We start from the raw sequence: 18,008 nt of genomic DNA on the forward strand, positions 1-18,008 counted from the left end.
TCTCATCGCTGAAGACGACACGTCTCCATTCGTCCCTCCATTCACGCCTGTCGCGACACCACTGGAGGCGGGCTGCACGATGTTGGGGCGTGAGCGGAAGACGGCCTAACGGTGTGCGGGACCGTAGCCCAGCTTCATGGAGACGGTTGCGAATGGTCCTCGCCGATACCCCAGGAGCAACAGTGTCCCTAATTTGCTGGGAAGTGGCGGTGCGGTCCCCTACGGCACTGCGTAGGATCCTACAGTCTTGGCGTGCATCCGTGCGTCGCTGCGGTCCGGTCCCAGGTCGACGGGCACGTGCACCTTCCGCCGACCACTGGCGACAACATCGATGTACTGTGGAGACCTCACGCCCCACGTGTTGAGCAATTCGGCGGTACGTCCACCCGGCCTCCCGCATGCCCACTATACGCCCTCGCTCAAAGTCCGTCAACTGCACATACGGTTCACGTTCACGCTGTCGCGGCATGCTACCGGTGTTAAAGACTGCGATGGAGCTCCGTATGCCACGGCAAACTGGCTGACACTGACGGCGGCGGTGCACAAATGCTGCGCAGCTAGCGCCATTCGACGGCCAACACCGCGGTTCCTGGTGTGTCCGCTGTGCCGTGCGTGTGATCATTGCTTGTACAGCCCTCTCGCAGTGTCCGGAGCAAGTATGGTGGGTCTGACACACCGGTGTCAATGTGTTCTTTTTTCCAATTCCAGGAGTGTACATCAGGATTCGCTGCAAGCACTATGGCAGTTAGGCAGGAGGTGAGAAAACTTGGATTTCATGGATGAGCGGCTGCTCATAAGCCACACATCATGCCAGTACATGGCAAATGATGCCTTGCTTGGTGTGAGGAGCATAAACACTGGATGACTGAATAGTGGAAAAACGTTCTGTGAAGTGACGAATCATGTTACGCAATGTGGCTACCCAATGGCAAGGCGTGGATATGGGGATTGCCCGGTGAACGTCATCTGCCAAGGTGTGTAGTGCCAACAGTAAAATTCGGAGGCGGTGGTGTTATGGCGTGGTCGTATTTTTCACGGAGGGGGGCTTGTACCCCATGTTGTTTTGTGTGGCACTATCACAGCACAGGCATACACTGATGTTTTATGCACCTTCTTGCTTCCTACTATTGAAGAGCAATTCAGGGATGGCAATTGCATCTTTCAACAATATCAAGCACCTGTTCATAATGCACGGCCTGTGCCGGAGTGATAACATGACAATAACATCCATGTAATGGAGTGGTCTGCACAGAGTCCTAACCTGAATCCTATAGAACACCTTTGGAATGCCAACTTCGTGCCAGGCCTCACCAACCGACATCGATACCTCTCCTCAGTGCAGCACTCTGAAGAATGGACTGCCATTCCCCAAGAAACCTTGCAGCACCTGACCCAAGAAACCTTGCAGCACCTGACTGACCGTATGCATGTGAGAGTGCAAGCTATCATCAAGTCTACAGGTGGGCCAATACCATACCGAATTCCAGCATTACCGATGGAGGGCGCCACAAACTTGTAAGTCATTTTCAGCCAGGTGTCTGGATACTTTTGATCACATAGTGTACAATGAACCTGCTTTCAGTATTTGGTTTTGCTCATACTCAGTATCAGTCCTGTTGGCCAAGTTACAATATCAATTAAAAAATATATTCATATTCAGTAGATGTAATGATGTCACAAATCGAAACACACACATCTTTTTAAGTATTCTATAAAATTAGTGGAATGTACCACTATTCATATCTGCAGTAGGATACTACATGTGCATCCTGGATAACGCTACATGAATCAGCACAACTGGCATTAGACCATCACTGAGATCTCCTCACACTTACATCACATATCACAGCAGGATTTGAACCAACGAATCTTCCATGGACCAAGTGACTAGGAAGCTGGGAGTCTCGCTATAAGTTTGTCACTTTAATATGGAGGGAATATGACAACTGAATGTCAAACCTTACAAAACATTTTAAGTGATAACGATATAAGTTCTAGCTTTATCCCTGTTAGGTTTCTTGTTAGCATTAAATTTTTAATTGACGAAACTCAACTGGACTGACAAAGTAGTGTTGTTCATATGTACTTTATTGTCATCAGATGATGGGATAATCTCAAAACATGCCGTGACAAGAAACAAAAAGAAATTCACAAAAAAAACACACATACTCTGAATATTTTTGAGTAAACTAACAGTATTTTTTTAAATCTATTTCATAATTACTGTGATACTGACTGTATTCATCTTTGAGGATTTTAGATACCAACATGGTTGTCATACAGGAAACACATGTTTAATCAGCAGAAAACTTTCTCTCAAGGGGCAAAATATCTGAGATCAAATACTGAAAATGCATCTCTCACAGCCACTTCCACTGACAATTTTCATGAAGCATTTGTGAAGATTGGTGAAATTGCTGTCATTAATGCCTACAAATCTCCTGCTTGCAACCGGCTAAAAAATGTGTTAAACACTCGTCCCCATGCTACAGTCTATCTCAGAGAGTTCAACAGTCACCACCATTGCTGGAAGTACAAAGAAAAAGATGAAAATGGTGATGCTTTGATTGACTGGACTGAGGAGCATTCCACACACCTTGTGTTTGACACGTTCTGATCAGCAGCCTAGCAGCAGGAGTATAGTCCTGACATCTTATCGGTATCCCAGTAATACGATCTTTTCTGCGAGCTAGATGGAATTTCAAAAGAGGTGACGGGGAGGCTTCCTCCACTACCTTTAACAAGTGCACGAGATGAATGTCATGAAATAAGAACTATCAGAGGTTTGCTGAGGCAGTTATCAGTAAAGTTAAAGATGACACTACGGAAGCAATACATCCACGGTTGCACTGTTGAGTGTGAGAACTTGTATAAGGAATTCCCGAAAAGTGGAGACATGACATAGTAGATGAATTACTTCACAATATTGATACTGTGACACACAAAAAGTGGGCAGAGATGTTTAAAGCTTGGATTTTAGAATGTCAAGTAGAAAAATTTGGTCCTCACTAAGGAAGCTATGGGGAATGTGTATGCGACTTTGTGTTACCAAATCAAGTCACTAACCTCATCGTGTCAACCTCAAGAGCTCAAGACTGAAAGCATACAATCACAGTTAAAAAAGAGCTAAAGACCATTAATGCAGCCTGCAACACAGAAACCACATACTAGGTCCCCTTCAGCATGGAAGAAATCACAGCAGCTCTTCAAGAAATCTGGAAAGTTGTGGTAAGTTCCTATGGGACCAAACTCCTGAGGTCATCGGTCCCTAGGCTTACACACTACTTAATCTAACTTACACTAAGGACACACACACACACACACACACACACACACACACACACACACACACACACACACACACCTGAGGGAGGACTCGAACCACCAATGGAGGAGCCATGCGAACCGCAGCAAGGTGCCTCAGACCGCGCGGCTACCTTGCGCGGCAGCTCTTCAAGAAGTGAAACTGGGCAAAGCCCTTGGTTTCGATGGCATCCATACCTAATTCCTCACATATTTTAGCAACTATACAGAAAAGTGGCTTGCCAGATTTTTCCCTGATGTCTTGCACACAAGCAATGCTCTCCACAAACTCAAGAGAGTCAAGATCACCACCATCTTAAAACCAGGAAAAATAAATGATTCCTCACAAAAATATAGACCAACTGCACTGCTCAACATGATTAACAAACTTTTGGAAAGATTAAATATCTCTAGTCTGATCCTGTTATAGAGGAATTGGGAAATGCTCTTGCCATTGAAGATTGTAACCCAGTGCACAAAGACAGAAGTCTCTACATTCCACCTCGACAACTAATTAGCCAACAGAGAACTCCGAATTTGCTTTGAGACCAAACTACTATCCCACAATCAACATCCAAAATATTTAGGTGTCAGCCTGGATAGATCACTGAGCTTCATGAATCAACTATCAAACACAGCTACCAAACTCTGAACTCTCAAATCTTGCAGGTGCTGCCACTTCACTTCATGGGGATTTTCAGACAGTACACTATGGACTTCAGCTTTAGGTCTTGTCCGTCTGGTAGCACAATACTGTTAACGGGTTTGACTCAACAGTTCTCACACTAGTCGCATCACTGTCCAACTACAACTGTGCACCTTATAATAGGCACAACAGAGGCAACCACAATCTACTGGCAACCCACACTAAACAATATAGCTCCTTCCCATCTGAGATGCGACAAATCACTTATCAGAGAACGCAAGAAAGGTTGAGCTACCCTCTTCTACAGTAGTGGAAATCTGTAAAGGCAGGGTTCCTATGAAAGTGATTTACAATGTCTGAAGTAACATTTAATGAATTTATTATGAACATAGTAGATACATATAAGACATACAAAATCATTATGGAATTACACAGTTTCTTTCATAACACAAGTAACAAAATAAGGTGTTCGCATTTCTTGGATGTAAATCTGTATAAAGGCACTCACTGACCTGTTGTACTATTGCATTGTTATTACTTTTTCTGACTTCTGTTCTTTCTAACTATCTCTAAAACTCTCTTCGGCATTGATTTTGTTAGTTTTGTAGTTCTTGAAGTGCAATTGTTGCTCACTCTTCTATTATTATTGTTTTTAGCTAAAATGTGGCCTCAAATTGCCTTCCATTGTAACAAACACAACGTGGATGTATTCCCCAAGGTTTTCCATGAGGTTCACATCTGGGCATGAATGCAGGTCACAGCAATTTATTGACATCTTTATCTCCAATCTACTTTTTGGTTGTAGTACAAACATCCACAGACGCATTATCTTGTTGAAACATTAGGCTTTCATCCACTGAGTCCTCATACACTCTAATCACTTCTGTCTCCAGCATCTTAGTGTACATGTTAGAATTCACTATGGTCAGCATCATTTTACATCAATTTTTTTCTCCACGAACATTTTTTCATAAAGCGTAAATCACGGGAAGATTATAAATACGTTGATGCAAAGTCAGGTGTGAATTAACATTGTGGACCAGGAAAATTTGATGCAAGTGATTAAAAAATATTGTAAACGGTGAGAAACCATTAATGCCGGGAATATAAAATTGGGGTTATACTGTATTTTGTGAATGTATATATTTTATGTATTTGTCTAGTTTCTTTCTTTATACATGACTTGTACATCTTACATGGATTCTTCTTAATGTCTACAATAGAGACTACTTATATATTATTAATTTGCGTGATGTATGTACTACGCCCTAAGCTAAATAATAAATCAGTGCTCATCATAATATAAAAATTTATTTGCACGCATAATATAATAGAATTCTTGAAGAAAAAGGATTGCATCAGAAAATACAGAAAATCATTCAGCAGAGATTAACAAATACAACATCCAAAGTGAAATATATGGGAAAACTTTCAAAACCATTCAGGATAAAAACTGGGGTTAGACAAGCTGATGTTTTTCAATGTAGTTCTATATAAAAGAAACTTTAAGAAAATTGGCCGGCCGAAGTGGCCGTGCGGTTAAAGGCGCTGCAGTCTGGAACCGCAAGACCGCTACGGTCGCAGGTTCGAATCCTGCCTCGGGCATGGATGTTTGTGATGTCTTTAGGTTAGTTAGGTTTAACTAGTTCTAAGTTCTAGGGGACTAATGACCTCAGCAGTTGAGTCCCATAGTGCTCAGAGCCATTTGAACCATTTTTTAAGAAAATTGGTGGGAACAAATTTCATTATGGAAAAAACCACAACCCTACAAATCCCCTTCTCAGCCTTTGCAGATGATCTCTCAATACTGGCCGATTCTTGTGAGATGGCTATAAAACAGATAGAAACTCTAAAAGAATGCGCAGAGAAAGTTGGCCTGCAAATATCATTTGAAAAGACAGTGTTTACAACAGAAAATTAGGAATTTTCAAATTACAAATCAACATGGAGAAATTAGCAGAGTATCACACTTTACATATCTAGGAGAAATTATCTCTGAAAAATATGCACAACAAGAAAGAATACAAAAAGCTCATTAAGGTTTAGGATTAGTGCAAAACATCTATAATAAAAAATGCTTATCTTTAAATGCCAAAATCAGACATTAAAAAACAGTAATTAAACCATCAATATTATATGCCAGAAAAGGCTTGGTACTAAACAGGAAAACTGATACAGAAAATCTAAAGAGTGAAAAAAGAAAAATAATTAGGAAAATTTTGGGACCAAGATGGACTGAGAATATATATAGACTACAGAAAATGTCCAAAATTGAAGAATATTCCAACACAGAGACAGACATGAGGAAAACACGCCTCAAATTCTATGGCCACATAATGAGGCTTCCCGAACACAGACTAAAAAAAAGAATAGTAAAGTACATAGTTCCCTTACTAATGGAGGAGAATGGATCCAAAATGTTAAAAAAGACTTGGAATTACCAAAATCAGCAAAGAAGAAATAGACATAAGGAACAATTTTAGAATAAAAGTACAAAAATGGGAGGTTAAACCAGAGCCAAAAGCCTGAAGAACCGGAACAAAATGGAGCGAAGAAAGAGCTAAATTCTTGCAAACAATGAAAAACTAGTGGCAAATCAGAAGAACAAGAAGAACAGAAAATGAACCATCTTTACTTAGCGTCTTCCACTCTGGGAGCTTTGCGACTAATAATAATAGTAATAATAATAATAATAATAGAATAAACAGCTTACTTTGAGGGCAAGTGCAAAAACATAATAATAGTCTCAAGATTTGGCAGATCTGAGGCAGTAGTTAGTAATGTTACAAACACTGTTCTATTCATTAACAGAAATCAGAAAAATTGTGCTATGAAAATGTAATTTTTTTCTTGTTAACTATAGGCAAGAAAGAACTTATATTTATTCAGCAAACATCATTAAAAAATTTCTGGAAAGAAAAGGAGACCAAATAAGTAGGATATAAACAAAGAATGAAGTGTGAAGCATGAATTCACTTTCAACCACACTAAGTAAAAGTACACAAGTAAAAAAACATGTTCTCACCTCATGCTCCAACATGGCATACTCTCCTTCCGTGTTTTGCCTTACAATTAGGATATCAACTCCCTTCTGCCTTGTGGGAATACCAGGATAAGATTTGCAGTGGAGTACGTTCACATACAGATCCAATTCATTTCGCAAAGCCACATTTCGTGATATTACAGCTCGATTCATGCTGCCAGTTTCAATGTTACCTGCACATTTAGAGAAATTGTTCTTACCACTAAAATTTGTATCTAAAATGACAATATAAAATATTTAATTTGAAAAATAAATTGCCACTTGTGACGTTACTAACTGGGCAGAGCTACTGACTGGGCAAAAGTTACTGACAGGGCAAGGCTACTGACTAATAAAATACCGAGAAAAGTAATTGACAAAACAAAAGAAAATGGGAGAAGCAAAGCATGCAGGTCAAGTTATGAGTATTTTTACAATTCAATATAATCAGAAATCATTTCATAGGTGTGTGTAGAAATGATACTGTGAGTATAAAAGATAAAGTTAAATATCACATAACAAACAGCTAGCTGTAGCTGAGGCTACTTGTTTACAATAGCATTTTCATCACATATTACATTTTCTATACTTAATGCACTTTTAAACAAATGAGCAAAGATCTATTTGACAACTCATACGTTCATATCACACTCTCTTCATATGTCCACTATTTACTATATGAATCATCCATTGCTGGTTAAAAAATTCAGTACTGCTTTTTTCAAGATTGTACCCATACTATGATTTAGCTCAAAATTATTTCCTCCTATACCTCTGCCTAGTATGCACACCATAAACAGATTTTTGGTCATATATTATGCAATAAAAATTAATGTTTAGACACTTTAAAACTGACAACAGCTCTATTAAAGTCAATATGCTAAACTGTTTTCAAAACTTTTCTTCATAATAAAAATTATTAATTTTTATTTGCAACACCACTCCGCGACATTGAATAAAAACGCTTTTACGAGGCATATTGCCAATGAATTCCTATATTTAAAAGTCAATATGATTTCGACTCCAATAGAATATTTATTTAATTCTACAGAAAACACTTGGTTACGGATAGGCGCAGACACATTTACATAGAAAATGGTCATTTATTACATTACATGTAAAAATGTGGTAAGCAAGGACACAAACACACAATAAAAGTGTCCATGAACATTTAAAAAAGGACTGCAAATAATATACTGACATACTAGGAAAGCAAATAAACTAGGGCCTCAGGTGAAAGAAGCGAATCAGAACCTTGTCAAGTGTGTGATCAATAAAGCAAAAATCCATCCAGCAAGAAAACAAGAACAAGATGTGTGTTCTTGTAATACAAGGAAGCAAGATTGAGTCAGAATAGAGAAATAATTGAAAAAGAGGAAATAGTGCAAGAAGTGAAGGCAGTAGTGTAATAGTGTGCCATAGATGGCTGAAACAATCAGATGAATAAATAAGTAGTCAAAGAGGAGATATGAAACAGAATAATAACTTCAGTAAGAGTGATTTTATTTCCTTAAGAGAGGAGTATAATTTTTTACCATTTATGTAGTTAAAAAAGTTTTCTGCCATCAGCGAATATCAGTGGGCACAGCGAATGAAAGAATGAGCATTATAGAAGTAAACAACGAACCTTACCATGAAATGGAAAAAACATCCAAACTAAAGGCAGGCAGTCTGAAAATCCACATTGGTGAAATCAAAATATCCTGATGGGTAACACAATCCGGTATAGCTTCACCTTGTGTATTCTAACAACATAGGCTCCCCCATAGTATGTTGTCCATAATGGTTGAAAAAATGTATTTGACCTCTTAGAGACAAAAAATAATCTTGAGCAAATAGGGAGCATCATAATAGATACAGGTATTAGTGACCACGAGGTCATCATAGTGAGACCGAGTACTGTAACATCCAAATCCACCAAAATAAATCTATTTAAAAAATCAGATAAAAATTCTACTTGATTGCCCTCCTAAGAGATAGTCTTCACACCTTCCAATCTAATTTTGTAAGCATGTACCAGATGTGGTTTGAATAATAATAATAATAATAATAATAATAATAATAATAATAACCAGTAGTGATGGCAACTTAAAGAGATAAACCAAATACATAAATAAGAGATGGTATTGATCCTCCAGGCTATACAAGAGAGGTCAGAACATTGTTGTGGAAGCAACAGAAAAAGCATGCTAAATTTAAAAGAACAAAAAATCGACAAAATTGGTGAAGTTTCACTGAAGCTCAAAACTCAGCGCAGACTTTAATGTAAGATGCTCTTAATAGTTTCCATGTTGAAACTCTGTCTCAAAACCTGGCATAAAATTGAAAGAGGTTCTCTTCATATAAAAAGTACACCAGCAGCAAGAAACAATCAATACCTTCACTGCATGATAGCAATGGTAACCACTAAAGCAGAGGTACTGAACATGGTTTTATAAAATTCCTTCGCGAAAGAAGACCTAGTAATTTCCCAAATTCAAATCAAGAACAACTGCCGACATGAATACCTTACAAGTAGATATCCTCTGTGTAGCAAAACAGCTTAAATCACTAAATAAAGGCAAGGCCTCTGATCCAGATAGTATACCAGCTAGGTTCCTTTCAGAATATGCTGATAAAATAGCCCCATATTTAGTAGTTGTATAGAATTGCTCGCTTAATAAAATAACTGTACCTACAGACTGTGAAGTTGCCAAGGTCACAAAAATATTCAAGAAAGGAAATACGTACAAGCCACTGAATTACAGCAGGATTTTGGAACACATACTGTGTTCGAACATCATGAATTACCTCTAACATAAATTATTGTCACATAGCCAATATGGATTCAGTAAATATTGTTCTTGTTAAACACAATTAGCTCTTTATTCACATGAAGTAATGAGTGCCACTGATAGGGAATCTCAAACTGATTCCATATTTTTAGATTTGTCGAAGGCTTTTGACCCTGTTCCTCACAAGCAACTTCAGGCACGTCCTGATCTCCAAATATTTTCTATTTAATGGAGAATACTATGAACAAATGGAAGCAGTCACAATGGGCAGCCCACCCTCACCTGTGTTCATGAATTTGTACATGGAGAGCTTTGAGGAGGAAGCCCCTGGCATCATCCAAATGGAAACTCACTTTTTTTTTCTGTTATGTGGGTGACACATTTGTCACCTGGTCCCACGGAAGGAAAACCTCCTTGACTTCCTTACACATATGAAATCCATACATCCCAACATCAGATTCACTATGGAGACTGAAGCAGAAAGAAGATTACCATTCCTGGGCGTCATGGTCAAGAAAAGAGCTGATGGCACTCTGGGTCATGGTGTGTATCAGAAGAAAACACACAATGACCAGTATTTGCACGCAGACAGCTGCCACCACCCTTCAGAGAGGAATGGGGACCTAAAAATAGTAGTACATAGTGCGTACACCATTTCAGATACACAGAGTCTGCTCCAGGAGCTGAAACACCTCAAAACGGTATTCCAAAAAAAACTAGACCCTAAATGGCACGTTACGCGTGCTCTCCACCCCACCTCAACAGTGCAATCTGTGAAAGAAATCGTGGACAAAATGGCAGGCACTGCCTTCATACCCTACATTGGTGCACTATTGGGAAAAATCAGATGCATATTGAAGAAACATCGAATAAAAATTGTTCTTTGCCCACCCAATAAAACATAGCATTATTGTGAAATGTCAAAGATGATTTCAGTTTGCAGAAGGCCGGTGATTACCAGATTCCATGTCAATGTGGGAAGACATACACTGTACACCGTCTACAATCACTGCAGAGAACACCAGAGGCACTTTTGACTGATGTATCCCAACAAGGGAGCATTCAGAGAACACTGTTTGTCCGAGAATCACGCGATGGCATACAAACATACAAGGATATTGGTAGAGACTTCCACGTACTGGGACAGCATCGTTAGAGGGGTCATAGACATTCACACCAGGGACAATCTTATCAACTGAGACTGCAGCCATAATCTTAGCAAGGTTTGGGAACCAGCACTGAGTTTAGTTAAGATGACTCTCAGTAGGCAAGACAATCGGGCAACCAGGGTGCATAGAGAACTTACATCAACACCATCCCAGACACCGATGCTAGCATCTGCGTGGGCACTGGCATGTGGCCAGGGGTGCAAACCACAGAGGGAGCAGTTCGCAGGGGGTTCACTTCGTCAGCACATCTGATGATGGCAACACATACAATCACCAAAATATTGTGCCTGTTGGACACTTATGAACTGGTAGTACATTTGCGGATTGTTCGACCGACCTCTAATCAAATTGCATGCCGACAGAATATTGACTCAGTTGTGTGATTGGATTCATGATTTCCTGTCAGAAAGGTTCCAGTTTGTAGCAACTGATGGAAAGTCATTGAGTAAAATAGGATATCTAGCATTCCCCAGGGAAGTTTTATATGTTCTCTGCTCTTCCTGATTTATATAAACAATCTAGAACACAATCTGAGCAGCCCTCTTAGATCGTTTGCAGATGATGCTATCATTTACCACCTTGTAAAGCAACCAAGTGATCAAAATCAATTGCAAAATGATTTAGCCAAGATATCTGTATGGTGTGAAAAGTAGAAATTAATTCTAATTAATGAGAAGTGTGTCGTTACCCACATGCGTACTAAAAGGAGTGTGCTAAATTTCAGTTACATGATAAATCACACTAATCTAATTCCTGTGAATTCAACCAAATACTTGGGGATTACTGTTATGGATAACTAAAATTGGAATCATCACAGCGATAATGTTGTGGGGAAAGCAAACCAAAGACTGAGTTTTATTGGCAGTTAGAAGAAGTAAAACATCTACTACAGAACTTACCAACACAGCACTTCTCAATTCTCTGCTGGAGTGGTTCTGTGGGATCCATATCAAATAGGACTGACAGATGACATCAAAGAAGTTCAAAGAAAGGCAACTCTTTTGTGTTATAGCACAACAGGAGAGAGACTAAAACAGATACGGTATATGAATTGGGGTTGCTATCATTAAAACAAAGATCTTTTCATAAAATTTCAATTACTAACTCTCATCTCCAAATTTGAAAATATTTTTCTGGCACCCACCTTAAAAGGGCGAGAGATGATCATTGTAAAAAAAGAAAAAAATCAGAGCGCGCAATCTTTTCGAGAGTGGAACAGTAGAAAAATAGCTTGAAGATGGTTCGATGGACCCTCTATCAGCCACTTAACTGTCAACTGCAGAGCATCCAATGTAGGTGGTCATCATGTTGCTGTACAACTCTGCTCCACTCTTTGACAGTGGCCCTCCTGAAAGTATCCAGTGTATGAGGTGGTTTACTGTGACATCACACTGCAAGTTTCGATCTGTTCCCAGAGTGCTCAGCTGGGTTCATGTCAGCAGATACTGCTGGCCATTCGATTTAGTTGATTCATGCCTCCTGGAGGAAAATGTTGACTAGGTAGACATGATGTGATCATGCACTATTGCCTTGAATGATGACTGCATCATTAAAATATTGTCTGTAGGGCCAGACAGTAGGTTGGAGGACTCAGTCCCAATACTGCACAGACCTCTAAATAACCTCAACAGTGATGAGAGGTGTCTGATATCTGTACATGAAACTGGTTCAAAATATTAATGAGGCATCCCTATGTTGAACCCACAGAACCATGTGCCTGAGACCACAAATTACCTGGTCACTCCACACTCATCTACAACAACCATCAGGTATCAGACATATTCTGCACTTGTTGGTGAAGAGAGAATATGATGTGCCATTCATCTACATCAACAGAAAATTTGCTGTCCACAAATCAGCAGAGATTTGGAAAGCATTAATCATGTGAAATTCAGCTTTCCCTTTTCTCGTGCATATCCAGAGGACTATGGACAAAAGGTAAGAGGCAGAGTCCAGAAAGCATTTGACACGGTGCCCCAATGCAGGCTGTTAATAATAGTCCAAGCATACGGGATTGGTTCTCACAGATATGAGAGTGGTTTGAAGACTTCTTACATATACACTCCTGGAAATTGAAATAAGAACACCGTGAATTCATTGTCCCAGGAAGGGGAAACTTTATTGACACATTCCTGGGGTCAAATACATCACATGATCACACTGACAGAACCACAGGCACATAGACACAGGCAACAGAGCATGCACAATGTCGGCACTAGTACAGTGTATATCCACCTTTCGCAGCAATGCAGGCTGCTATTCTCCCATGGAGACGATCGTAGAGATGCTGGATGTAGTCCTGTGGAACGGCTTGCCATGCCATTTCCACCTGGCGCCTCAGTTGGACCAGCATTCGTGCTGGACGTGCAGACCGCATGAGACGACGCTTCATCCAGTCCCAAACATGCTCAATGGGGGACAGATCCGGAGATCTTGCTGGCCAGGGTAGTTGACTTACACCTTCTAGAGAACGTTGGGTGGCACGGGATACATGCGGACGTGCATTGTCCTGTTGGAACAGCAAGTTCCCTTGCCGGTCTAGGAATGGTAGAACGATGGGTTCGATGACGGTTTGGATGTACCGTGCACTATTCAGTGTCCCCTCGACGATCACCAGTGGTGTACGGCCAGTGTAGGAGATCGCTCCCCACACCATGAGGCCGGGTGTTGGCCCTGTGTGCCTCGGTCGTATGCAGTCCTGATTGTGGCGCTCACCTGCACGGCGCCAAACACGCATACGACCATCATTGGCACCAAGGCAGAAGCGACTCTCATCGCTGAAGACGACACGTCTCCATTCGTCCCTCCATTCACGCCTGTCGCGACACCACTGGAGGCGGGCTGCACGATGTTGGGGCGTGAGCGGAAGACGGCCTAACGGTGTGCGGGACCGTAGCCCAGCTTCATGGAGACGGTTGCGAATGGTCCTCGCCGATACCCCAGGAGCAACAGTGTCCCTAATTTGCTGGGAAGTGGCGGTGCGGTCCCCGTACGGCACTGCGTAGGATCCTACGGTCTTGGCGTGCATCCGTGCGTCGCTGCGGTCCGGTCCCAGGTCGACGGGCACGTGCACCTTCCGCCGACCACTGGCGACAACATCGATGTACTGTGGAGACCTCACGCCCCACGTGTTGAGCAATTCGGCGGTACGTCCACCCGGCCTCCCGCATGCCCACTATACGCCCTCGCTCAAAGTCCGTCAACTGCACATACGGTTCACGTCCACGCTGTCGCGGCATGCTACCAGTGTTAAAGACTGCGATGGAGCTCCGTATGCCACGGCAAACTGGCTGACACTGACGGCGGCGGTGCACAAATGCTGCGCAGCTAGCGCCATTCGACGGCCAACACCGCGGTTCCTGGTGTGTCCGCTGTGCCGTGCGTGTGATCATTGCTTGTACAGCCCTCTCGCAGTGTCCGGAGCAAGTATGGTGGGTCTGACACACCGGTGTCAATGTGTTCTTTTTTCCATTTCCAGGAGTGTACATTGTCCTAAGCAGTGAGTGTTCACAGAGACAAGGGTATCATCAAGAGTGCCCCAGGGAAGTGTAGTAGGACCGTTAAGTGTTCTCTATCTACATAAACAATCTGACTTGTAGGGTGAGCAGCGATCTGTGACTGCTTACGATTCTTTTAAATGTATGGGAAACTGTTAACACTGAGTGACTGTAGGATGATACAGGATGACTCACAGATTTACCGTTGGGAGTGATGAATGGCAGCTTGTTCAAAATGTAGAAAAATGCAAGCTAATGGAAATGAATAGGGAAAACAATCCTGTATTGTTCAAGTTTAGTATTAGTTGTGTGCACTTGATACAGTCATGTCAACTGAATATTTAGATGTAATGTTGCAAAGTAAAGTCAAATGGAGTGAGCACGTAAGTTCAGTAGTAGGAAGGCAAATGGTCGACATCAGCTTGCTGGGAGAATTCTACGAAAGTTTAGTTCATCTATAAATGAGACCACATATAGAACACCAGTGCGATCCATTCTTGAGTACAGTTCAAATGTTTGGGGATTCTCACCAGACCATTTTAAAGAAAGACATAAGAGGCAATTCAGAAGTGTGGCATTACATTTACATTTGACAGTGGCAGATTTAATCAGCATGCAAGTATTATCGAGAGATGCTTCATTAACTCAAATGGAAATCCCTGGAGGAAAGAAATGTTCTTTTTGTAGAAGACTGTTCAGAAAATTTACAGAACCAGCATCTGCAGTTGACTGCAGTATGATTCTATGACTGCCAACATACTAAGATGGGATATGAAGTAATTCCTTGTGGTGATAAAAATACTAATAACAACCACACAAAAGTGGAATTAGTGCAGATCTTAGGGACAGGGGAGGGAATGACTAGTAGTGGTACGAAGTACTCTGTTATGCACCACATGGTGACTTGCAGAATATGTATCATTATGAAAGCACTCCAATTTAGCACGTAATCAGAACAACAATTTAGCTCTGACAGATTTTTTACCAAAAAACCCAAAAAATTAGGGAGCACTGAGTCACAGAAACCCCAGGAATTCTACACAACAGCATTATTTTTTATTTTAATTATTAATAACCTTCAAGTTCCATACTTTTAAGAGAAACGAGAAAAATGTTTGTCTAATTTAATTTTTTTTTCATTTTCACAATCTTGAGTTTTAAACTAAGTTTTACAGTGGTATTTCTTGGGGTCTTTACAGCAGCATAAAAAACATAACCAGTACTTAAGAAATTTAAAATTAGTCTGTCTGTCTCTACAACACATTTTGCATAAGAATGACTGGACAAGATAAGGATGAATATCATAGACAAAGAAGATTTGAAAAATCATTTTTCCCAAGTGGAAGCTAATGACAAGTAACAATTTAGAGAACCCTATGCCATACATTATATTAGTGATGGGCTAAACTGCGATTTTCTGATATCAGTGATTTCTGTGAATGCTACTTTTCAGTATCTGTTATTCTTAACTGTGATTTGTCGCAGTTAAGAATCGCTGTTAAGGAACATAGGTCGTGTATCCTTCCGCCAATGCGACTCCCGCGACTTACCACCGTATGAAAGTGTTACATCTGTCCACACAGAAAATTGCATCTCAACAAACCTGTCATTGGTAAGTATGTTTTACGTTTTTTCTTCCGTTGGCTTTAATTTTGTATTAAAGAAACAATTGTGAAAATATTAATAGTGTAATTAATATGTAAGTAGCCATACAGTACCGTAATAGTTTGTATTTAGAAAATTAATTCCAACATATTGTTATGTTCACAGGTACCTGAACTACATTTCAATCACTCAGTAAAGTGATAACTCAAAATATCATTGTCAACAGATCTGAAGAAATTGCCACAGCGTCTTTAGACCGTTTTCGTCAGACGAGAGGTTAGTTTCTAAGCGTTTTGATGGACTTAATTACTTCAGTGTAATCGTTCTTGCAAATGTGATATTTATTATAGCAAATATTAGCAATCTACTCTGTCAATTATATTGCTAGTTATTAGTGACAGCAAAAATTGTTTAATAATCCTTGTGTTTTTGCAGACGCAGTTCTGACTCTGATTACTGGTTGCTGTACGTATCTATCCACATCAAGGCTGTAGAGAGAGACTCGTGAAGATTCAAGACAGCTCTTAGAGGATTTGCAGTTTAAAAGTGAAATAAGTGTGTGAGTGATTAAACTGTGTTTTATTGAAGTTGTTGTGCGATTTTAAAGGAATAATAAATGTTAAATACAGTGAGTGAATAATAAAAATCTCATTTTCCACATGTTCAGCCATCCAATACCCGTAATTTTCCGCCACTTACTTATTGGTATACACTTGTTGGATAGAGACGTGCCCCCCCCCACCGCCCTTTCTCCACAATCTTGGTGTGACACTGACCTGTAGCATATCCCGAAGTCTACAATACGCATTTTGAGGCTGTTGGTATGAAAGTGGGAAGTACAGATCTAACAGTTAAATCAGGAATAGCTTAAGTGCTTTACTTGAAAGTAACAAAGGAAAAGCTTACTTATGTAGGTGATAGTAGTGTCTGCAAAAAGTTCTTGTGTGTGAAGTTGCCATGTAGAACACCAGGTGTAAAACTTTTCTCCCGAGTCTTAAACTGTGTCGGAACAAAAGTGAGGCATTCATATGACTCAATAATACTGTTTTCATTTCACTACACTTATACAGATGTCTGAGTTCTGCTGTGTTAACATTGCAAAGTCCTGTAGGCATGTGGAGTATTAACCAAAACTGTCAAATTGGAAGCAGAATCAAACACATTTGTTACGTTACTTGATATTTTCAGGAGAAAAAGGCAATGTTGCTTCTTATTAATATAATACATTCAGAGTCACAGCAGTATTTGACCAACCATAACTGATGCTGAATTTGCATGTCGTCATATAATATGAAGGGCTTATTTCAATAGTCGTACAAGTCCATTACCTCCACTTTTCTGTCTATAATGCTTCTGAAATTAATGATCCAAACAAACATAAATAAAGGTTCATCTCTAGCAAGAAGCCATATGCTTGAATATTTCTGGTATCTCAACTGCAGATTTTTCAGCGCTCATTTAACTTTACAACTCTGTATCTCAAAATGAACAAAAATGGACTTTTACCACTATTGAAATAAGCCCTTCATATGCACACACAGCACATCGATCTCGTGAGGCAAAAGGCTCTCATAACGAAGTACGTACGTCGGTCAACAGATGGCACTAGGAAAAGTATGGTTGGTTGGTTGGTTGGTTTGTGGGATTAAAGGGACAAGACTGCAACGGTCATCGGTCCCTTTGTCCAAAAAATTAAAACCACCCAAAGAGAATAAAAACGAACAGCAGGAAAGATGTCAGATGACACGGAACAAGAAATACGCTGACAGAGATCAGACAAAACAAATTAAAATCACACAGAGTGTGACGGTGGTTGGCCGACCATAGAGAAAAAGAAAGGAAAAGCCAACCACCGAGAACACATACAAAACGCAGTTTAAAATCGGAGGCCAAAAGCCAGAATCAACACTAAAAGACAGAAACACTCAGATTAAATGATAAAAACCCCCTGCCCGAATAAAACGTAAAACTAAGCCAGCCATAGCAGGGTCA

At 40.3% G+C, this 18,008-nt stretch overlaps 1 protein-coding gene across 2 annotated transcripts in view; it reads right to left on the minus strand.

Annotated features, from left to right (window-relative positions):
• Positions 1–18,008, minus strand: part of LOC126248340 (isocitrate dehydrogenase [NAD] subunit gamma, mitochondrial) — a 133,846-nt gene that overhangs the window by 83,715 nt on the left and 32,123 nt on the right. For both annotated transcript variants that reach the window (XM_049949240.1, XM_049949241.1), the window contains exon 5: positions 6,975–7,165. In XM_049949240.1, coding sequence (XP_049805197.1) covers positions 6,975–7,165 — 191 coding nt within the window. The remainder of the gene's footprint in view (positions 1–6,974; positions 7,166–18,008) is intronic.

The sequence above is a fragment of the Schistocerca nitens genome, chromosome 3, assembly GCF_023898315.1.
Source record: "Schistocerca nitens isolate TAMUIC-IGC-003100 chromosome 3, iqSchNite1.1, whole genome shotgun sequence".
Lineage (NCBI taxonomy): Eukaryota > Metazoa > Arthropoda > Insecta > Orthoptera > Acrididae > Schistocerca > Schistocerca nitens.